The sequence below is a fragment of the Protopterus annectens genome, chromosome 12.part0 (genome assembly GCF_019279795.1).
Source record: "Protopterus annectens isolate FY-2018-M chromosome 12.part0, PAN1.0, whole genome shotgun sequence".
Taxonomy (NCBI): Eukaryota; Metazoa; Chordata; order Ceratodontiformes; family Protopteridae; genus Protopterus; species Protopterus annectens.
In genome coordinates, this window is record NC_056746.1 from 1,139,246,731 (window position 1) to 1,139,271,550 (window position 24,820).

The following is a 24,820-nucleotide window of genomic DNA, read 5'->3' on the forward strand; positions in this document are numbered from 1 at the left end:
ATATGGGTATATTTGTAACCCTTGAAGTCTGCAGAAAGCAATTACTGATGCCAGGCATTTCGTGAACACTCTGGGCGCAGTAGATAAGCCAAAGGGCAATGCAGAGAATTGATAATGGGTTGAACCTGCAAGAAATCTGAGGTATCTTCTGCTATCTTGTCTGATTGGGACATGCAGGTATGCCTCCTTGAGGTCCAATGTTACCAGCCAAGACTCCTTGCCCAGCATGGGAAGAAGCTGCTGTAATGTGAGCATCTTGAATTTTGGTACGAGTAAATATGTGTTTAGGATGGATAGGTCCAAAATAGGTCTCCAATCTTTGCCCTTCCTTGGTACCAGGAATAGTCTGGAATAAAAACCTTGACCCTGTTCTTGTGCAGGTACCTCTTGAATAGCTTTCATGTCCATGAGATCTGAAATTTGTTTTTGTGCCTCTGCCCTTTGATTGTGTGGCAGGTTTGGCATGCCTCTCATTTTTGGAAGGGTGTGAAAGTGGAATCTGTAGCCTCTGTCTATAATGTCCAGGATCCATTTGTCTTTTGTGACAATATGCCAATTTTTCAAAAATAACGCCAGTTTTCCGCCTAAAGGTGCTGCCAATTGAGCCTTGCTTGGCATGCAAAGGGGAAAGTCATTGGTTCTGCTTTCTGAATGGCTGTGACATATCCTCTCCACCTCTTGGTGTAGGTGCTTGCCATTGTCTGCCTCTAAATGATACTTGAGATTGCCCTCTACCCCTCGGGTGCCTGTATCTACCTCTTTGAGGTCTGTCCATGGCTGGAAAGGACCAATTTTTTGAAGGCCAATTTCTACTGAAACGTGGAGGTTGTACCTGTAGGAAATCTTTCACTGTTTGCATTGATTTTGCCTTTTCCTCCATTTTCTTTAATACCTCCTCGGCTTTAACACCAAACAATACGTCTTTTTGAAGAGGTGCATCTAGTAATTTAGCTTTGACATGATCTGGTAAGGTGTGCTCTTTGAGCCAAGCATGTCTGCGTATGACTGATCCTGTAACAGCAGCTCTACATGAGGCCTCTAAAGCATCAAAACCACATTGCAAGGTGTGTTTATCCACTTGCTCTGCACTATGCAATAAATCCTGCAACTCTTTCAAATCTGGTTGTTCAGGTTGTGACATTTTGCTTTTCAACTGAGATAATAAAAACTGTTGATACTTTAACATATGGAACTGTCAGTTTAATGCCCTCATGGTTAAGGTGGCCGAGGTGTATACCTTTTTCCCCCACCTTTCTAAAGCTCTGGAATCTCTCTCTGAAGGTAATGGATTTTTGGCAGTGGAGGCCTTAATTCCCTTGTGACCATGTGAAATAGTTTCTGGGTCAGCCACCTGGCTTTTGTATAGAAATTGGTGTGAATCAGGAACCCGGTAATACCAGTCAGGCTTGACTGGAGCTGGAGGTAAGGAATCTGGGCTAAGGCTGGCCTCTGAATACACATCATCTAGTATGTCTAAGACAGGAGGGATAGCCAGAGGCCTGTGCTGAGGGAGCAAGAGGAAATCCCTGAGCCTTTTCTTGGAGTCTGAGTAATCTTGGCCTTCCCAGTGGAAGTGTTACCTCAAGGTATGCAAGGTTTCCCCAAAAAAGAAGTCCTCAGGGGGGAAACAGAGGGAATGGACTCCTCTGCATAAGAATCTTCAAAAGGGGACTAAGATTTCTGAAGTAATGGAGGCCTGGTCCGAGGAAGGGTATTCTTCCTCCACTCTGGGCCTTTTGTCCGAGGGGGGTTGAGAACCCCTGATAAGAGTAATCAAATCCTCAGCCATTTTGAGCATCTGCTTTTTAGGCATGGGGCCTTGAGAGGGTCCCTGGAGCTTGTCTTAGTATGCATGGCTGCTTTAGATTTAGTGAAAGCCTTAATGGAAAAAGGCGGCGACGGCCTGAAGACACCTTGAGAGGTGGCAGGCCTGTCTAAACTCTGAGTTTCACCGCCAAGAGTGGCTTCGGTATCTGTAGTCGGAGTGTGGGCCAAAGAGCTTGCGACCTCGGGCACAGAAGACACCGCTAATGAAGTGTCATCGGTAGTAAGGGGCTGCGTAGGCGCCTCGCTGAGAACCGGAGCACCTGTAATCGGCTTTAGCGTGGTGTCGGTAGAAGTCACAGATCTCGTATTTCAGTCCTTATCTTTTGTAATTAAACATTTTGCCAAAATAGTGTTGGGCGAACTCCGCCCAATGCTTACTAGTGCGTCTGTTGAATGTAGCACAAAAACGACAGGCCGAGACGTCATGGTCTGGGCCTAAGCAAGGAATGCAGAGGGAATGGACATCCTTATGCGGTATTTGCTTCCCACATGAAATGCAATTATTAACTTTGTCTGACATCGGTCTGAGGCAAGAAAAGTTTCCCCAACGGGGTACTTAGCTTTCAAGAAGACTTCGTTGAAAAATATTCGTAATCTCAGGAGCTGGCCGACCGGCACTTGCGAACTGCTTCTGCTTCAGGCACCGCGCGGCAAGAAAGACTGAAGAAAATGGCGTTGACTGGTTCTTTTATACCCCTGTCGCACTGATGTCAGGGAAGAAGCGACGACATCCGACGCCGGACTTAGACTTTGGAATTCGGCCGACCGAGGACCCGCCTGATGGCAGGAAAACCCATCTGTTATGACTGCAGCTGTATGCACGACGAACTTCTGGATGTGCTCTATGAAAGGGAATAAAATCGACTGCAAGGTTACCATCCGGAACTTTGTTTTCTTTACAGATTTGTTTAATCTGCTGAGATCTAGGATGGACCTCCAGTCCCCTGTCTGTTTTGGTACTAAAAAAGACCTTGATTAAGTTCCAGATCCTATCTGGTCTGCGGTGACTTCTTGGAAGACTCTTGTCTAGCAACGATTGAATCTCTAAAGTTGCCAAGTCCTTTTGCTCAGGTGGAATGTCTGGTAAGGACTTTTGTTTCGGAGGGGTGGAAGAAAAGGGAATGAGGTAAACCTCTGGATATTATCGCTTGTACCCATTTGTCTTGGGAAAGTTGTTGCCAGATGTTTGGGTACAATGACAAGCGACCCCAGACTCCCTCCAGAGGAGGACAGGTGGGTCTCCTTTCAGGAGCGCTGGTAGGGCCCATCAGAGAAGGTGTCCCTGTCGCCCCGATTCTGCGAACCCCCTCTGCCGCAAGGGTGGCATCTTCCATTATAACTACCCCCTCTGCCCCTGGGGGAAGTATAGTCACATGCATCCGAGAAACCTTTTGGGGATTTGCGGAACCACATTTTCCCACCCTTTTGACCTTTGGGATAAGGTCTGGAAGAGGCAAAAAAACCAGACTCCCACGGCAGATAAGATTTTCCCATCCTTCTTGCACCTAGTCAGTATCTCTTACCACAGGTCCAAACAAGGCTGAACCATAGAAAGGGGCATTGGTAAATGAAGACTTGAAAGGGCCAGCAAAGTTACAAAGGCGCATCCAGGAATGTCTCCTGAGAGAGATTCCTGATGCAACCGCTCTACTCGCTCAGTCAGCTGCATAGGACATGAGCCTCATGAAGAAATTCGCAATAGAGGTAAGGGTGGCTAGCTGTGAGGATACATTGTGTGTGGACCGCGCAGCTACTGCTCCTTGAAGGGTTATCTCCTAGTTCTTTGATGAAATCCATTTGAAGTCTACTGAACTGGGATAAACAGTTCAGCGACTGCAAGGTGAAGGTCGCAGAAGAGAACATGCGCTTGCCATATCTATCCAAAGTCCTAGAGTGTTTATTAGGAGGGTGGACAGATGAAGAGGTTTCTGACAATTCCTTCATGGCCGCCGCCACCACCATGGCATCTACGGGAACTCCTTTTGTTAAAAATTCCTTTTCTTTAGGGGCCGTAATAAATTTGTTTGGCCTCCTCGGAACAGGCCCCACAGTGTCCGGCAAAGTCCATGCTTTCCTGGAAATGACCTCTAACAACTTGTCGTAAGGAAGAGTCACCCAGGAGGTGGAAGGGCAAGATCCAAAAGCCTCCAGGTATACTGAATCAACCCCCATAGGATTGATGGGCTGCCAATCACCCTTCTGTTTCATGATTTCCAGGATGTCAGCAAAGGAGACATCCTCAGCGGGGGGATCTTGGGGACCCTTTGGATTCATCCAAGCAGAGTCTGAAGTGAATGACTCAGGGAAGTCAATGTGCTTCCTCTTGCAAAGCCTCTTCCTGAGAACATCCTCCGAGGGATACTCAGGAGAAGTCCCGGAAGAGGGAGCACCACCTGCAGTTGTTACCTGGGGGTCCAGATCTCTACGCTTAGGAGGGGATGGAAAAGAGATAAACACAGGTACCTGGTGGGGAATAGGGAATGGATCAGAGAGCGGTGCCATCTGAGGGAACAGCATCTTCTCCGCTACCTTGAAAGCACCTCCACCCTGCTCCAAAGAAGACCTCCGCACATAGGATGCTGGAGATCAGCTCCAAGGGGGAGGCGGTTCCAAAGCAGAGGTAGGCACAGGGCTCAACCGAGCTGAAGCAGCAAGAAGGAGAGTTGGATCGGAAGACATACCGCACCAACTCTCACCCCCCGGAGCCAACCAGACAGCATCGGCTCCCAGATGTCTCCGCACAGAATGGAGCCGAAGACACCAGAGATTAAGTCGGAACCGAAGCCGCCAAGGGGGTCTGGGCCAACAGTTCCACTACAAATCGGATCCATACCCTCTGGCTCTGAAGACTCTAGGGTAATCGGAGGAGGAATCAAAGAAAGTGGAGCAGAGACAAGCTGCTCCGATGCCTTTGGGCCCTGAGGCAAAAGCAATTTAGCTAGGGTCGGTGTGCGCAGCAATCTCTTCACCACCCGCTCTACATCATCTGAAAGACTCCTGGAGGAGCGGGTGGACAAGGAGGACATCTCCTAGACTCCAATATGGGAGATCTCAAGACTGGTGACACCACCGGATCCAAAGCTGCAGTCCGAAGAGTAGAAACCTCAATCGGCTCCTTTGACACTAATGGTGCCGAAGAGGTTGGTGATGCAGACTTGCCGGAGCCAACAGCCCTTGGTTCCGAAAACTTTTTGCGTGGCTCAACCTGGAGCGGAAGCTGCCCTCTTTCTAGATGACTAAGAACCCTCATCCAAAGCTTGCTGAAAGGGAAGACTACCTTTGGCCATCAACTTAGACGTACGCTCCTGTACAACTCCTCAAATTGTGAAACCAAAACAGGTGAAAAACAAAAAAACGGCAGTAGCAGAACCACAGCAACACTTTTTATTGTAGACAAAGTAAGCGCTTTCGTCTGTGTATTCCACCAACTTCATCAGACAAGTGACATAACATGTAGTTACAGTTTAAATACTTTCAAACTGCCAAATCAATTACACAAAACCACTTATTTTAAAAATTAAAGGGATATTCCCAGAAAACATTTCAACAAGAACACCAAAGGGGGAATAAAAACAACATTACTAGTACTGTGATCTAGTTAAATATAAATGAGTTCTTTAGATTAGTAGAACATTGCAAAGCCTTTATAAATCGAAACAGAAAAATATACAATTAAAAATAGAAAAATATATGGTTAAAACCAGTCGACCAGTATGACAACAGTATTACCTAGTCAAAGTTTATGTCCCTTCCCTGTATACCTATTTGTATCCTAAAGTTCATCATCCAAAAAACTTAGATGCGAACCAACACCAAAACCATATAATTGGCGCTAATCCACTACGCTTATGTTTAAATGATAAACGTTGGTAGTTCATAGGCGTTGATAGGCGGGATAACACTAATGGCAACAACTAGCAGGTTCAATACATTTTCCCTAGATGCCACACATTAGGGATATACTTAAAAACTGGTCCCTTATCAACGAGGACACCAGTCTTACCAAACTGCAACTACCACCTCTCATGACATTTCAAAGGGGACCTAACTTAAAAACCCTAGTGGAGAGAAATGAGGTAAATAAAAGAGGTACGGGTATGGCAAAATGCGGCAGATGCCCACAATGCAGATTCATTAGAATCACAAATAAGGTTAGACTAACGGACAAAGAATATCATATAAGAGGTAGGTTTAATTGTGAATCCCAAGGTGTGGTTTATGCAGCAACTTGCATCTCCTGTGATGCATACTATATTGGGAAAACGGAGAGAAAAATCAAAGGGTATATGAACATACCTACTGCATTGGGAAGAACACTACCAACGCTCAGGCGAGACATTATAGAACACCCCAACCACCAATTTCAGTTTGTGGTACTACAACAGGTAGAACACAATATTAGGGGCGGGCCTTGGGAACTCAGACTGGAGGAATGTGAATTAAGATGGCAGATATGTACCTCGGCTCATGTGCCCCCAGGGCATAATGATTACATTTCTATTAAATGCCTTTTTAAACTTAAGGCTCTGAATAGATAAGGATATTCTAACTATGGCTTGTTTAATTTAATAATAATATTAATACAACTACACTTATAACAACTTACATTATACACTTTGTATTTTTTAGTGTATTTTCTGGAGCATCATTAGAATAACAATATATGGTGCAAGTCTTTTCAAAGTATTGGGTTTGGGCTCTAACAACGCCTATGAACTTCCAATTTTTCATTTAAAACATAAGCGTAGTGGATTAGCGCCAAATATATGGTTTTGGTGTTGGTTCGCATCTAAGTTTTTGGACGAAGAATTTTAGAATACAAATAGGTATACAGGGAAGGGACAAAAACTTTGACTAGGTAACACTGTTGTCATACTGGTAGACTGGTTTTTAATCATATATTTTTCTGTTTCTATTTATGATAAAGGCTTTGCAATATTCTGGTAATCTAAAGAACTCATTTATATTTAACTAGGTCACAGTACTAGTAACTTTGTTTTTATTCCCACTCTGGCGTTCTTTGGTGCAATGTGTTTTTCTGGGAATATCTCTGGGAATATCTCTAATTTTTTAAAAAATGGTTTTAATTGTGTAATTGATTTGGCAGTCTGAAAGTATTTAAACTGCAACTATATGTCACTTGGCTGATGAAGTTGGAGTACACAGACGAAAGCGCTTACTCTATCTACAATAAAAACAATGTTGCTATGGTTCCGCTGCTGCCATTTTTCTGTTTGCTCCTGTACAACTCTACTACTGAAACCGTGAAAACTAGTGCAAGGGTCTTGCAGATGTATGGCACAGAGACAGTAAACACAATTAGTGTGTGCATCTGTCAATGACATCTTTCCAGCACACTTTACACATTTTTTGAACCCAGAAGGCTTATGTTCCTTGGGTTCTTTAGAGGAGTCTTTCAAACTCTCCTTAGACATTATTTAGACCAGCAATAACAAACTACTAAAAACTTCTTTTTTGTTTTTTTTTTTTTATTTAAATAGCATCCTCTAACTGAAACAGATTCTACGAAAAGGGGAAAGGGACAGAACCCTCTAACTTAAACAGGTTCTGACCTGGGAGAGAAACGGCCCTGAAAGTTAAGGGACCGAGAGAGGCCTCTAACAAAAACGTCACACACAAAAAAAAAAAAAAAAAAGGTGCGGAAAGACTTAAAAGGGTCTAACGCAGACAACACGAAGCTAACAGGGATATATAGGGAAGAAAAATAGTACAACTAGCTCGAAAAAATACCAAATAATTGAAAAAGTTATACTTGTAAGCCAACTAAAGAAACGTCTCAAAGCTTGGATGGCAAACGAGATCTGGGGACGTAGCCTGGGGCATCATGGGATAGGGATTAGCCTCGAGCCACTGAAAGCTCTCAAGCTTTAGTATTTGGCAGAGTTGGAGCAGAGGATCAGCTCCGAACCCAACCAGCAAGAATTATGAGATGGACTACATAACATAATTACTTACAGGTGGGGACCGGAATTTGATTTACAGCTGTAAAGACATGTCTGGGGAGCCTGAAAGGGAAAATATAAATTTAACAAATGAGGGTAGATGTTTGAAGAAATTTATGAAAATATTTAGCATGGGAGATGTGAATTCAGTAACAGGAGTTCTGGGCGAATTTACATACTCCCCAGTACAAAAACTGGACTAGGCCACACAGAATTTACACTTCACAGGAACATCTGCATTTAACTGAAGGTCTTGATACCCACCCTATAACTACTTCAGATCATGCACCAATAAAAGCTAAAATAAAAACACAGGGTAATGAAATAAAAATGAGACTAGGCAATTTCCCATTTATTTGTTGAAAAGACGAATTTAAGGAATGGGTAAGTAGAGATTCAGGAGCTATTACAGAGGATAGAATTTTTTTCTGAAAATATATACAGGCAGTGGGATAAAATTAAGGTGGAGTTTAAAAATAGGGTGGAAATAAAAGAAAGGGAGCTATGTTAAGTAACAAATATTATTTAGAGGGACTGACAAATGTTAAAGTATTGCAGAATAAGGGGAATCTCACAAAAGAGGAGGATCAACTGCAAAATGCCCAGAAGAAAATAAGGGCTTACCTCAATAATAAACACGAACTTCAAGATTGCTGTTAAGCAACTTTTTTTGATAAAACTAGAGCACAAACATTTAGCACAACGACGCAAGCAACAGAAAGTAGAAAGGGCCATTGCAAAACTTAGGGAGCCTATAACAAAAAAAGCTGAGATACTGTAAAGGTATTCGAAATGCTTCAGAAATTCTATGAGAGTCTCTATAAAGCAGAGAAATATGAAAATCAAGAAAAGATACCAATGGAAATATTAATGGAAAAATGTAATATGCCAAGATTAGAGGTAGATGAGGCTCGATTACCAACAGGATAGGAGGAAACAAGATAAAAACTGTGATGTATAACTAATCTACAGGAAAGTCCCCAGGAATTGATGGTATTCCTGTGGAAGTTTGGAAGATAAGAGGGGGGGAAAAAAAATGATTAAGGTCTGGAAGGTTTTGTTTAACAGCATCTTTGGAAGAGAAGTACCACAGTCCTGGAAGAATGCAGTGGTAGCTGTAATACCCAATGAAGGCAAGGATCCATCATGTCCAGCTTCATACAGGCCCATTTCCATGCTAATCCACGACTACAAAGTGTTCATGTCCATAATAGCTAAACGAGAAGCAAAAGTAATGCCAAAACTGAGATATGGATCAGTGCGGTTTTGTGGAGGGGCGGCAAACATTTGACTAACAGAACACGGATGATTCAGAGGGAAGCAGAATGTGTGAAAATACCATTGTTGGTTGGTCTTGATGCAGAGAAAGCATTTGACAGAGTAAGCTGGGACTTTATGAGCAAGGCAATGGAAGCATTTGCATTTCCTGAAAAAAAATAAGGTTGATTAGGAGAATATATGAGAGAGATCAGAGGCAAAAATTTAAGCAGGAAGGATCCTCTCTAATAACTTCTGCTTGAGCAGAGGAACCAGGAATGGTGTCCTCTTTCCCCTTTATTATTTGTATATTTAGAACCACTTGTGAAGAAAATAGGACTCAGAAATTCAAGGATACAATTGGTATGATAGCCAAGAAAAGCTGGTTTTATTTGCAGACTATATTACTTTGTACCTGACAAAAGCCAGAAAAGGACAGTGTTGTAGGAACATTTTGAGACCGTTTCAAATCCTTCTGGGATACAAAATTTTAATGCAGCTAAAATAAATGCAATAGAAGTAAACTATGTACACACACGAACTAGTGCAGAAATACTCATATTTACGGGGACATGATAAAATTAAATATTTAATAATATGGATTAAAAAATTATTCTAGTGGGGCAGCTAAGGATAAGTGAAAGACTGTTGTGTCTTTCGGCTTTTCCCGGTTAGGGGTCGCCACAGCGGAACTCCGGTCCGCTAATGATTGGCAGTTGATTTTTACGTGCAGAGTTGCCAGCCCTGACGCACAACCTTCAATGAAGGTACGCCCATTCACGAAGACGCTCTGAGAATCGAACTGAACAGCGTGTTACTGTGAGGCGACAACGCTACCAATATGTGAAAGACTAAACAAAAGATAATACAAAACTTGAGAAAAATGGAAGCTTTGTTATATGGATATGGATAGTAAAATACAAGCAGTTAATGTATTTAGTCCCTTTAGTTTTACACACAGGTCAGGCACATTTTTATCAACCAGAGGAGAAGTTGCGGGTAGCCATTAATAAAAAGCTGAAGGACTTTATCTGGGAGGGAAGACAAGAGTCAAGTGGGATAAGCTATGCTGATGAAACATGGGAAGCTCAAAACACTAGGAGACTAGGATTTTGGATGCAGACTTTTAAAGGAGAACAATCATGCAGAATATTATATCCATAAAGTAGCAGAAAAGTATTCTTAGAACTCAACCAACACAGGAATGGGGAAAGGAGAGTCTACCAATAGAGTGACTGCAATTAGGAATACAGACAAAAAAAGCAAGAGGGGCCAGAATTTTATGGAGAAAACTGGTAAAGTAACCAAAGTACTGGCAGCAAACAACTAGAGAGGGGAAGATGACAAAGAAAAGACAAGAATTTATTCAGACGGCAGGTTAAAAATAGTCTTCCCCACCACAAATTAATAGAGTATAGGCAAAAAGAAATAGGGGGTTCCTAAATGAAAGGCCAGCACTGGTAGAATTTTCAGTAGAATCTGAAACAGAAGTGGCCAATAAAAAGAGGAACAAGTACAGCATATAAAATGTTGCATGATGACCAAGGTGGTTAGAAATGACTGGGAAGACAGACTGGATAAGCAATTCACACAGAAACAAGGGGAGGATATATGCATGTCTCCAAAATATGCAACAAAATCTAAAAGATTTAGGATTTTTTCCTGGAAATGTTTACAGATACTTTTATACCCCAAGTAGACTCCACAGAATTTTTCCTCAGACAGGAAATAAATGTTAGGGGTGAGAAGGTAATTTGGACATTTTCTGGGAGTGCAGTAAGTTGGTGGACTTTAAGGATTCCCTGCAGGATGCATTGTAGAGGCGTTGGGTGGACAGATTGGTCTGGTCTGATAAGGGAGATTATTTTTCTGACCTACGATACAGAATCGGAATTGCCTACACATGGTAAGGCCTTGCTGTGTCTAATAATGGTGGCTGCCAAAAAAGCAATGAATAGAAAATGGAAATCAAAATCTAAACCAACTGTACTGGAAGTAGTGAATATAGTAAGAGATAAAACAACTGGAAATCAGGTCTTCAGAAAAAGGGGAGGAGCAAAATGCATTGGAAAAAAATGAGAATTGTGGGAACACCACATCCAAGGGAGGAATGAGGTCTGAAAGGCGGCAGGACTTAAATGAGTTATGTAATGTCTGAGTGAAAAAGACTGGGCAGATTACAAGTGATGTCAGTATGGTTTGCGATGTAAAATGCTTGTGACTAGGATTGTCGGTGTGGTTTATTTTCATTTATATGAATGTACGACAGCCTATGTATTATGTGATGGTTTAATACAGATGTTGCTTGTTTAAAAAAAGGCAGGAATTGAACAACTGATTTAATACTGCTTAGATTATAGAATATATACCAATATACTTTATATGAATTCAAATTTGCCTGTGTCACAAGTGATGATTCAATAAAAGTGTTTGGCAGCGAAAAAAATAAATAGTCATAACGGCGAGGAAAAACCCCGCTTTATCAACTGTGTTATCTTTTAGCTTTCAATGGTAAAGGTTCAAGACTTTAGTACCAAAGAAATGAAAAGGAGACTAATGCTTAGAAAGTTTATGCTTCCTTCCGACTACACAAGTACCAATGCCTTTCAAAGGCATCAAGAAAGAATTTGTGGGTGCTGGAAACAAAAACGAAGACCTTGCTACAAAAAGACTACATTGAGCTAAAGATATAAAACGAACACTTGCATGTTTAAGCATTTCAATCTTCCCACACCTAACAGTAGAGAAAGAAAACTCAAAACTAGCAAAACCTTTGAAGGGACTGTGACCCTGACTCAAATGAATTAAATACTGGACTGTCCCTCTCACAGGAAGGAAAATGTTCTTCTTATAAGCACACCTATGGAAACCTTCAACAGTCCAGAGCAGAAAGGCCACAAATCTTAAGAAAATTCCCTTTTAATAGGGAGAAAAGCATATGTTTTAACCAAGTGCTATGTGAGGAAAACAATCTTCACAAACTGACAAAATGAGAGGCAACTACTCTACAAATAAAGAGCTAAAATATGGCTGTACATGACAAAACAGCCAGTAAATATTGGCCTACACATAAAAGGCAAGGAAAAAGAGACTGCGATATTCCTCAATGCAGGAAGATAACTACCACAAATAAGAGGTGACAAATGCTTGCAAGTAACAGAAATTATGTACCTGCCACAACAGTAGCACTATGTAACCAACAGCCAACTTCTTCATACAGTCAAGGCTTAGACTGCAGGTCTGAGTTAGCTTGGCACATAACTGGGTTTTTGCCTCACAAACATCCATAAGGTATTTCCCAAACTTTCCAGATATACAATTTACCATTTTAAAGCAAAACATGTCAAAGAAAATCTCTCTCAGTTCTCGACCACAGGTTTCCTCCATTAGATGCTGGAGGGTAGGTATGCCGAAGATGACAAATGTTAAAGCATTGATGCTACTACAGAAAAGTACATCCCTGAAGGCTGGAAATAGGAATAAGTCCCAAGTTGATTCTCTGAGGTGAGCCTAAGAAAGTAAATCTCAGAAGTCCCAGAAGAAGAATGGCAAAGATCACAATCTGCTTAAAGTGGTTTACAGAAGTGTGCTTCAGTCACATGTGCATCTTCAAAGAAAGCATGTGACAGTCACTACTCCAGTGAAATACACTATAGGCACAGCAGGCAATGCCATGTCATACTTTTGTAGATTAATTTAATACACAGAGCTATCTGGACAGAGCAATTTTAAAGACTTTGGAGCCACATTTGCAAGCACCCCAAAAAATAATTGATCATTGCTGCCTATATGCATGGCAAGCCAAGTCCCATCAACTGGAGAGGTGTGTTTACAAAAAAAAACAGTAATAGACAAAACAAAACAGATCAGATAGGGGACATGCGAGATGTACAGTTTTAAAAATTGTTCTTAAGTTACAGCAACTGGAAAGTTTCTGAAGATGTTTCAAACAAAGGCAATTTTTTCCAAAGTGAAATATTAACTTCAAGGGAAGCTAATCTTCAAATGATGGTCTGACAGGGAAAACGCCCTTAAGAACACTTTACATTCTTTCACGCAAGCTAGCTTAGAAATTCTCATTTCTTCGCAAAACAGCCCACTTTCCCAAACATGGTATAAGAAAGCTGCTGCACTAGGTGCTCATCAAGAAATATAAATATACTGTCAAGGCTTCCTCCAATGATGGGACATCTTCCCATACCACTGAATCTAAGAGTGTCTATCACAGAGCAGTGGCAGGCAAAAGATATCCTGTGCGCAAGGAACTGCCTTTCAAGATTAGTGGTTAAAGTCTCCTCTCAACACCTCCCATTACCAGAATCCCTCATGGCGACCTGACACAGGATTTAAGTCAGCCATACCTGTTTATATACAAAGCCAATGCCATACTGCCACTATACATACCAACTGCATCCTAAAAGACAGAGACCTGAAAGGCCTGACGAGCAGAGGACTGTCACCTCAACACCAAAGTGTAGATGGTCGTCCAACTAAAACGGAACACGTTCAAACTATCTGTCCCTGAAAATGCCTCCCCCCAAAAAAAAATTTAAAAAAAAAATAAAAAACTTCCAACTGACAACCACTATTTTATTTTATTGTATTTTACATTTGTTTACCGAACTGGTCCAGCTGGATATATGTCCATTTTCAGCAGAGGCCCGGGGAGAAAAGCTCCAGATACAGACATTAATATCAGAATTTACAAATTTAGTTCATTGTGAAAAAATATATAATAGTATTAGCGTTAGCATTTTCTTACAGAAGCAACAATTAGAAATTAATTACAGACTAAAGGTATACAAATTACACATGACAGTAGAAAAGATTTGATGTAAGATTTGTATGAAGGAGAATAGAAAGTATTAGTAGTACATTGGAAGCTTGTCATGGTTAGTGCACGGGCAGAGCCAGTGAAGTTTTGAGGTGAGTTATGAGTTGGGATTTGAAACAAGGAAAAGAAGAGATAGCAGTGAGGTCGTCAGGAAGAGAGTTGCAGGCTTTACCTATTGCGTTTGAGAACATGGATTTACCTGCCAAGTTATTGGATTTGCAAGTTGATACAAGAAGTTTGTTAGAAAACCGTAGGCTTTTAAGGTTGCAGTAAGGAGTGATAAGGGAGGTGAGCACAGGGGTGTTAGTGGGTTTGTAGAGGATTTTATGGGCTAAGGAGAGCTGGTGATATAAGATCAGATTTTGCAGCTCAAGCCATCCTAATTGCTTTAAGTTTATGCAGTGGTGGGTTCTAAAAGTAGAGCCAGAGGCAAATCTGGCAGTACTGTTATAGGCAACAGCCAGTTTGCAGAGGTTAGATTTTGACAGGTATGTGTAAAATACGGGAGGCATAAAGGAGGGAAGAAATCAGATGGGAATGGGCAATGGAAGTTCTGGTAAGTGGAGTAAGGAATGGTTTAATTCTATACAGGGAGCCTAGTTTTCTGTTAACTAACTTTATGGTGTTAATGTGATAGTCAAAGCATAGGTTACTGTCTATCTCTACTCCGAGAAGCATGGTAGTGGGGTCAGGTGATATGTTAGTGCCATTACTACACAAGACAGAGAAGTTGAAAGAAGAGGATTTTCGGGTGGGGGAGAACAGTAACAGTTTGGTTTTCTTGGGGTTTAGGACTAAGCATCGTTTTAGGAACCAAGTTTCAACAGTTTGGAAAATCTGTTGGGTGACAGAGTGCAGTTCGGAGGGGGATGAAGCAGAACAAATCAAAGTAGAAACATCAGCATATTGTACACAGGTTGCAGAGGAAATACTGGTATGAAGATCATTAATAAAAATAGAAAACAGAAGGGGGCCAAGTATAGAACCTTGTGGTACTCTGAAGGTAATGGGCAGGTGGTTGGATAAGTTACTGTGCCAGAGCACTGCCTGTTGTCTGTTATGAAGATAGGAGTGGAACCACATTATAGCTAGAGAGTCTAGTGAGAATGTTTTAAGTAAATTTAACAGCATCTGGTGATTGACCATATCGAAGGCTTTGGATAGGTGAATAAAAACAGCAGAGGTAAGGATGTTATTTCAATTTTTGTTGATACAGTCAGTGAAGGAAAGGAGGGCTGAAGTGGTGTGGAAAGTCTGAAGCCATGTTGACAGTCAGCACGTAGACGGTTATTCAACAGGTGATTAAGAAGTTGTTTTTGTATGCATTTTTCCATGATTTTAGCCAGGGGGGACAATAGGGCTATGAGTCAGTAGTTTGAGAGTTCTGTTGAATTTCCACCTTTATGCAGGGGAATGATATGTGAAATTTTCCAGACAGAAGGAATATAGCCTTCGACAATGGTTCTGTTAATCAGAATGGAAATGGGATAGGCTAGTGGTTTGGCTGCAGTTTTTAGATACTGAGCAGGCAGAAGGTCAGAAGATGGAAAGGAGGCTTTAAGTTTGTGGAGAAGAGAATAGATAAGTGATGTAGGTACTGGTTGCAGTTGAAATGTGGGACTAGAAGTGTTAGGGGAGGTGGACCAAGAGGTGATATCGGGGGACAATTCATTAGCATGATACTGGACAGTTTCAGTAAAGAATGTATTGAAGGCATCAGCGGTTTGTTTTGGGAAGTGCCTATGGGGCAAGGGGTGTCAGAGTGGCCAGGTTTTGAGAAACTATTTATTCCTGCGCAGAACTTTTGTGGATTTTGTTGGTTAGTTTGTTGTAAATGGCAGTAGTAGTTTCTTTTATCTAGAAGTACGGCTTTTTGGTGGAGTTTCTGATTTGTCTAAAGTTAAGTTGGTTGGTGGGATCTTTAGTGCTACGGCACTTGGTCCAGAGTTTATTTTTCAGGATAATTTTATGCCATGTATCTTTTGAGAGCCTGGGGGCAGGTTTTGAGCTTACTCTAACAGATCTTAAGGGAGCATGAGAGTCTAGAATAGAAAGGAACTTAGAGTTGAAGTAAGCTACAGCATCATCAAGAGGCAGTAGTTGAAGAGGGGACCAGTTGCAAGCATTGAGTTCTACTAGGAAGTTTTCAGGGTTAAAGTTTTTATTTGTTCTGACCATTTTGTATTTAGTTAGGTTAGGGGTAGGAGTTTCATGTCTAATTAAGTAAGTAAGAGCATGGTCACTTAAATCATCTGGTAGTGTCCCTACTGTACAAGTACGTTGGTGACTATATCAGAATCCAATCCAATATGCTTTCTTTGTTGTTAGATTTGTTAGTTCTAGTTGGGTCATGAATGGTTTAAGAAAAACCATGAAGATTTAGGAGGGAGGGGGGTGTAGAGAGGAGCAGGTTTTCCAGTCTATACTGACATCGCCCAGGACTATTGTTTCTTGTGGGAATTGAATAGCGAGCCAGCTAAGGATCTCTTTTAGGGTACTAATGTTATTTCCATGGGGGAGGTAGGTGCAGATTATATAGATGGATTTGTGGGAATTAAGCTTGAGTCTGGATATAAGGATTTCAGCATTACTTACAGAGGGAGGTTTTTCTTGGATGACAGTAATTTGCAATACGGTTTTATAAAGAATTGCTATCCCACCACCCTTTTTGGCTTTGCGATCTAGTCTGAAGATGTTATAGCCAGGGGGAGTAATCTCCCTGTTTTGGGTTGTTGGTTTGAGCCAAGTTTCAGACAGGCAAAGGACATCAAATGAGTGTACGTCTAGCAGTGCATGGAGGTGGGCAATTTTATTATTAATGCTACGGATGTTAAGGTGAGCTATAGAGATGGCGTTTGGGGGGTTTGGAGGATACGTTTGAGTATGAGGGTGGAGGACAGAGGGGGTTTATAGTAGCAGTGTTATTTGGGGAAGGGCTGGGATGAATGTCACCTGCTAGAAGGGAGAGAAGTAATCTTATTTTTAGGTTAAAGGGTTTGGTAAAGATTTTCTGTATATGTGATTAGTGTAAGAAATGTGGAATTTTCTATGAAATTTTGCAAGAAGGTAGTTGGGAGAAGAAAAAATGTTTGAGAATGGGAGAAGTAAAAATGTTTGAGAATGGATGGAATGTGTTTTTGGAAGGTGAGTTAGTATGCTGAGTAAAAAAGTATGGTTCTTTGATTCTACTGTGTTAATATGAGGTTAGAAGGTAGAATTGCATAAGGTAAAGAAAAAGTAAAAAAAGGAGGATATGTTTTAAATAATTTGAGGTTAGAGGCATAGTGATAGGTTCATATATGGAAGAAAAATTGGGAAGAAGTGTAAAAGCAGATAGGAAGAGTAGAAAAAATGTGTGTGTGATTTAAATATATAGGTGGATGGGTAGTGTTGAGCTAGAGGGAGGGGGTAGAGTGTGGTTGTACTAGGTTCCAGAAGACAGAAGGTACTGCGCCTTTGGTGAAGATTTGGCATGTGCAAGCCTAAAGAAATGCCTGCAAGCTCTGGAAATTCTTACATTACCCAAAAGAAAAATATGTACCACAATAAAGGTGGCAGATAACATGCATATGCTTTCCAGTGCTGTATAAATAGGAGTCCTTGCCAGGGGATGAACCACAAGGCTTTACAGTGTGAGCACCTCCTGATGGCTGCTACCACAATGACAGAATTGTGAGTCCTTAGGATCCTTGTCTGGCTCTCCTAGGACAGAAATCCAAGCATCAGCATTAAGCCTCCTTGATGACATGGAAAAATCTACCGTCTTGTAGGCAGCCACCCAAAATATCACAGAGGAAGGGTGGAACTAGTCAAAGGTAACTTCCATAAAAAAACAGGGCACCATGAGCTATGCCACCCCCTCTGCCATTATTTCTACGTTCTTCGCAGACCTGAGGAGATGACGGAGCAGGGAAATCACATGCTAACAGAGTATGGTGTCCGACAATACAGAGAGGAGACTGTTTCCTCATGAATGCTTCCCTCCTTCAGACAGAATGGTGCCAAGGTGAAACCGAAAACTGAAAAGTAAACAGACACACGTCAATCTTATCAACAGCAACCAAATCCACTAAAAAAAGGAAAATCAAAGTGCTGCAGGAGCAGTTAATGGAGGGCTGCGACAAACTCAAATATAGCCAGCTTTGTAGACAAAGATAGCAACACTGCAGCTACAGTTAGTGCTAACCCCCCCCCCCAGGTTGCCAAGACCAACAGTGAAGAATCCAGGTCAGCACATCTGGTGACACGAGCAACTACTGGCACAGATTATCAGTGCAAGTCAAGGTCAACAAGCTGCTTACAAGCTCAAGTCCAAAAACAAGCGCCCTGTATGAGATTTAAATCAGAAGCAGACATTTAGAATGACACAAAAGACAATCGCAAAACCTGACCTCGGCCCACTTGACAGACAGCCAAGACCAGAAGAAAACAAGCACTGAAGTTACCCAACAGTGTGGGTTAACAGCACAGTCAATGTAGAAGAACTCAAAGGAAGAGAGACTGTCCCAAGAGGTCCACACCAAGTCAATAATGTACCAAACCTGCAACAATAGCAACTGAAGGATGTCCACAAGCCTCACTACAGTTTGTGCAGTAAGAGACAGAAAAGATGGCACCTAAAAGAAAGCAACAATAAGCCTCCATCTGCCTTAGAAAAAGAATCCAGGCTCATCTCTAAAAATAACTTTCAAAAAGGGCCTCTCTCATCTTAGTTAACATCTAGAGACCAACAGGCTATGGTGGTACAATATGGTGGTCTAGAGAATGCCAACCTACCTAGTTCAACTTAAAATGAATAAAAGCTATTCCTGCCTTACAAGGGTGGAATGCCATTCTTCAATGACACTAATTTGGGAATAACTGTCACTGGCCACAGGCATACATCATCCGCTTTACCTTGGAGGGCACCGATGTAGATTCCCTACATGAGAGATTTAACTCTCTTGTTGTGACTAAATTTTTTTGAATATGAGCTAAAATATCTCTGCAATCAACTCAAACACCTGGGAGACAGAAGGCTCAAAAGGACAACTACCCCTCCAGTAACAGCTTATTACATTAAACACCCAACAAATTTTAATCAGACAGCAAATGCTTAGCACAAAAACAAGTCTCACATAGTAAGTCTGGCCTAGGGAGATATATTTCTTGAAACTTAGGGATTTCTTCAGAATTAATGGAAGGAGGAAGCCTCCCACACACAACCAAGAACAAATAATAGTCCTAAATTAGCACCCAACAACTTAAAACCTAGTTAAATATGCAAGTGTACTTTAGGAAGCTCGCCAACATTAAAAATAAAGCAGAAAAAAACACATGCATAATAACATTAAGAGTGTAAAGGTGCATTTCAAGGTTCAGACTAAGAAAGAAAGATGATGAATTTACCAGACAATAAACTGGAGCAGGAGGAGAGATTGCAAAACCGAAATCAAATGTGAAAAAACTCTGCAAACTTTCCCTATCAAGAGAATGAAATCTGATCAGGGGTCCACTTCTCAGTGCAAGCTTAATGAGCAGCATAAAAGACCTGGACAGCACTGCCTTATGGGGGAGGAAGAAAAGTTAAATCTTAGGAAAGTTAATACCAAACAATTTTGAAACTAGCAATCCAAGTCCAAAAAGATTTAGGAGCTGAAACAGCAAAGTATCAAACTGAACAGTGCAAAACTACTCACCATCCTAAACTATAAGAAAAATTGAAAAATAGAAAAATTAGAGTGATTCAGGAGTTCACCCCAGCACTTGCATGGTATTGAAGACTTAGAACGGGAGAGATCTGTAATGCACTATAACAGGGAATATAACACTGCGTAGAAAAGTTTTACTTGCTAAACAGCCCTAATACATATCGTCTCAGTCCCACAAGATGTACCTACTCTTAAACATCTTATCTTATGAATCTACATCACAAGCTAGATAAACTGTACAAAAAACTTGGGAGGCATACTTTATTCTGACACTTAAGCTGACAGAAACCTGAGTTTGTCATACGGGTTATCATATTTACTAGGTGGCAAGAAGCACTCATTGCCAGTGTATGTTAAGACCAACAAAATGCTATATAATTTATTTTCAACAGATTAACTCAACAGATTAGATTACCTCACAGTGATTCAATATTCTGTGGTGTTGATCAAATGAATGTATCCTCATGAGACACTAAAGAAAGTCAAGAAGGGACAAGATGTTAGAAAGAAATCAGTCTGCACTGTGAAAAACCCTCTGGAAAATACACACTTATATTAACTTCAACTTTTACCTTGGGGTCTACTAGCAGATACAGGAAGCAAGCAGCCACTTTTGTTGAGATTTATGTCTCAGGTTAAAAAAAAAATGAAACCCGCGAAGCACTGATCTGGTATCCCAACTTGCTTAAACAATCTGCAGGAAAAATTGAAAGATTACAAATACAGATAACTGCTCAGAGTGTCAGATCCTGGCAGCAGCTAACAAAGTCCCGTTTTCACAGGAAAAACACAACAATCCAGTTAAGGGTTTAAGCAGAACTTCAATCATCAGTGGGAGAGCAAGCAGTTCTCTGGAACTCCACTAAAGTTGCCCACTACAGGAAGCAGGAGTAAATCAACACCAGTCTTCCCTAAATCCAGTGTACCTTGCACTGTTAAGCTAAGTGTGGTTAGCAGACCTCCTCTGAGTGCAGCACAATCTGCAAGCTAGAGTTACCTCCCTCTCCACAGGATGACTCAGCTGGCAACAGCTGCTCACTCCCATCCTTACAGACCTACCCCTTCCAATACCAGACTGCTAATCACATAGGTCTTAGTCAAGACTTAACACCCACTGACCACAGGGACAGGAAATGTCTCAATATTTCTGCACCTTGCACGTGGCAAAGCATACTGGAAAAAATACACTAATATCTACCTCAGTTAAAGTTTTAGTCAACCAAATAAACACTTCATTTACCTTTATAATAGTAGTGCCAATGCAGAGGGAACATGACTGGTATGATTTACTGCTAAAGGACAGTTTTCAGATCAGTCTAGCTAAATGTATCGAGTGGTATCTCAGCAACGCAAGGGCTGTGCAGCAACACAAGGCAATGCTTACTGCCCAAACAATTCTGATCAAATTCCTGCAAGTGTGCTTTGCAATGTGTTACAACTGAAAAGCTTATACTAAGTAGTAAGGAATGCAGAAATTGATACTGGTGTAAATTTGCTTTCTTTTTATCTACCAGGACACTACTTTACCTTCACCCAATAATTAAAGCTAAATGTGAATCAACCAACCTATCAGAAAAAGGCCCAAACAGAATAATATGTTGCACCAAGTTCTAAATCATTTTTGAAAGAATGTAACTACTACCACTTCTTTAAAAGTTGTCTAGGATTATGTAGTCTGACATAAAAGTTTACCTTCCCTAAAAATCACAAATGGCAAGTTTTAAACACACTGGCATTTTGAAAGAACTTACTTTTTGCTGCGCTCCTCATGTCCATTTGCACTGCTCAACTTGTCATCCTAAGCAGGGTTGACAGAACAAAGGCGAAGTGGAAACAATTCAAGTCGTCATTAGGTAAGGGAAATGGGAATAAGAGAATAAAACAAATTAAAGGAAATTCTACTTTTTACATAACTAATTGGTTTCTAAATGTCATTTAGATATAAAGATGGGCCATTGGCCACTCTTCAGCTATAATCTGTTGCCAAGTCAAATTATTCTACTTCCAACTTTTGGTCATACATAAAATGCATACAGAATCAGAGTGAAGTACAATATACATAATGTACAATGAAAATGATTAAATTATAATAAAAAAAAATAATACATCAAAATACTGAGTGCACATTTTTTTCTCTAACGCCCTGTGATTAGTACCAAGGCTATCTCTGCCTAAGCCCCATGTGGCCAAACTATCGGCCAGCCACAAACGAATTCCTGTGAGCGATGCCATTCCTGAGATCTTCGCCCATTTTCTTGGAGGCTTTGGGACTTTAACAGCTTGATGCCATCTCTGTCACACATCTCGCCCTGAAGCAAACAGGGATTTACACTGCTTTAGTAACGTCGTCTCCCAAGACATCAAAAATCCACCAGTTCAGCCTAATTAATCCCTAAATGCAAAACCTGTTTACATGGAAATATCCATCTTAAACTAGGGCATAAAAATGATTTTAACACAAAATTAAAAATAAAGCTGTCTTAAATAAATCAGGTCTTCTGAAACACAATGCATTCAGCAACATACTGAAAAGTTTGTCTGGACATATGACATTAAATAAAATGTTTTATCTGTCAAAGGGCAGTGAAATATTCAAATCATATGTTATCTTATCTGTCTTAGGAAACTGCTGTTGATGCATGCACAGACTAAGTTACCTTTAGAAAACGTTACTTCACACTTTTACCAGCATAAATGTCAGTAAGTTAAAGAGACAGTATTAACTTTCTGCCTTATGAGAATCAATCACTGAAAAGTATAAAATGTACATTAATAATTAAAGGTCATACCATACTTAAAAGTTTCAAGCTTTTTGCACTTGACAGGCTGTAATACGGTCTCTTTCACCCAACTATGCTTAATAGTTATTTAGGGATCCAAGAATTCTATCAAGTACCACTTGCTCATTAAGGCTGGTAGCAACTGATCATTCATTACCTGCCATTTTAACAATTTATATCTCCAGTTTTTTCATTTTGTTTTTTTTTTTCCCTCCCACCACCATAAAAAAACTAACTATATTTGCACATCTCTTAAGACAAGTAGGATAACTTATGTCCATCCACAATGTAGATACTCATGTCATTGACTAGCAAAATGAATATTCTTGGACCCCAGCAATTTTCCTGAAATGTACTCATCTTAGTATACCAAACAGGCTCCTGGCATTTCTTAGTTCTGCTTTTTACCTAGGGGATCACAGTACAGCGATACGTCACGCAATTACTACCTTATGATTGACAGTTCACACTGGAATCAAAGGTGAATTCATGGGAGTAGAGGTGAGATATCGTTAGGCAAGTCTACAAAAAGAGATAGATGGGCATTTATTCACTCTGAATTGAAACTACTGCACAAAATAATTACATAAACAGTAATTAATACTTTGTGAACCACAAGTAATTCATCTCCAACAATATATTATCTATGAGAGGGTTCCAGGGATGTTTGTCTGTAACTCAGCAGTAGTTTCATCAAAAAACCTAACACTTATCTTATGTTACATAATGAACAGATTTGTACATTTACTTACCTTCCTATAAGGGGCTTCCAGCATTGCTTCAATATCGATGTCGTCAGCCATTTTTTTGGCCAGCACTAAAAGAAAGTACATTAAGCACAACTCAGACAAATAAGATAACTTACAAATGCAAGATACCCAAACTTAGACATACATTTTAAGTACGCAAATATGTGGTTATTACCAGGCTAGACTCTCTTGTGGGGTTACAGTCCCTGGAGGTAAAAGCCATACAGATGCTGGACTGGCAATCAAGAAAGGGCTCCAAAATATAACTGAGTGCAAGGGACAAATACACATCAAAAACTGCCCCATCATAAAAACTAGGTTGCCTCCCCTTGGGTTTTGCTCAAGATGATCAAAAAATTGGAAACGAGTGCAAAATAATTCATAATGAGACAACCACTGAAATGCCTAGAAATCTGGACTTCATGAAGCTACAGTACACCAGTTGCAAATGTCCATTACACATTGTTCTGTGAATTTACTACCCACTCTACATAGTACAGTTCTGTACGCTTACCATAAATGTAGATGTTGAGTGTATTCACTGTTGCAGTCATCACATTTGGGTTATCTGCCTGCAGGTAGCCCTCAGCAGTCCTGAACACCAGAGTCTTCGGATTTGTGTGTCAGATGCTGTCGCATCTTCCATGACGTCAGGGGTATAAAACATGCAGCAGACGCCATTACATCAGTTTTTCTTGCCCCAGATATCAGGTGCCCCCACAACAGGAAGCAATTATATGGTATGGAACACCCCCAGCAAAAGCAAATACAATATATGCCAAACAAGGAGGAAAGGTAAAAGTCAAGAGAAGTCAGGGGGCTGGAGGGAGGGTAACCAGGACTGCAACAGTGAATACACTCGAACATCTACATTTATGGTAAGTGTAAACAACTGTACTATGTTCTTAGTGTTTCACTGTTGCAGTCATCACATTTGGGTAGATTCCCAAAGCTAAGGATGGGAGGAGGTAATTAGATAGCATTAGGACCAGCGATAAGGCCCTGCAAGACTGCAGTGGCAAAGCCAGCTCTGGATTTAGAAACAATTGGCAAGTGGTAATGCTTGGTGAAGGTATGTACAGAACTCCAGGTAGCAGCCTCTAGCATGTCCCGGGTAGAGACACCTCTGATAAAGGCTGTAGAGGTAGATGCAGCCCTGGCTGAATGTGGTCTTATCCTCCTTGTGGGGTAGGTTTTCCATGGTGCTTACAGCAGAAATGAATGCAATGGCGTATCTACCTAGAAATGGTTTGCTTTGACAAGGCCTTCCCCTCTGCCCCTGCAGCAAATGTAACCAACAGCTGTTCAGATTTCCGGAGAGGCTTAGTCCTGTCCAGGTAAAATCTAAGTTGTCTGAGCACGTCCAAGGAGTGCAAAATTCATTACCCTTTGTTCTGTGGATTAGAAAAGAAGGTTGACAAATGAAGGGACTGATTAAGGGCCACATTGGATACCCCCTTGGGCATAAAAGGAGGGATTGGTCCTGAGGGACACCCTGTCCGCATGAAAGATGATGAAAGGCTCCTCTGCCATGAGGGCCTGTAATTCAGACACCCTTCTTGCAGAAGTGATGGCTAAAAGGAAGGCTGTTTTCCAAGAAAGGAATTTCAACTCTGCTTTTGCAGCTGACTCAAAGGGGGGTTAAGTGAGCTTTTCCAGTACAAAGTTAAAGGTCCCAGGCTGGAGTAGGGGCTCTCCTGGATGGTCTTAGGTTTTTGGC

The 24,820-nt window shown here is 41.0% G+C and overlaps 1 protein-coding gene across 1 annotated transcript in view; it reads right to left on the reverse strand.

The window, feature by feature from the left end:
- The window catches only part of RBM39 (RNA binding motif protein 39), a 1,247,463-nt gene that overhangs the window by 1,060,840 nt on the left and 161,803 nt on the right, over window positions 1–24,820 (reverse strand). The window contains exons 2-3 of the mRNA XM_044090163.1: window positions 23,104–23,168; window positions 21,323–21,369 (exon numbers count right to left, since the gene is read on the reverse strand). Of these exons, the coding sequence (XP_043946098.1) occupies window positions 21,323–21,369; window positions 23,104–23,154 (98 nt within the window). The 5' untranslated portion in view covers window positions 23,155–23,168. The remainder of the gene's footprint in view (window positions 1–21,322; window positions 21,370–23,103; window positions 23,169–24,820) is intronic.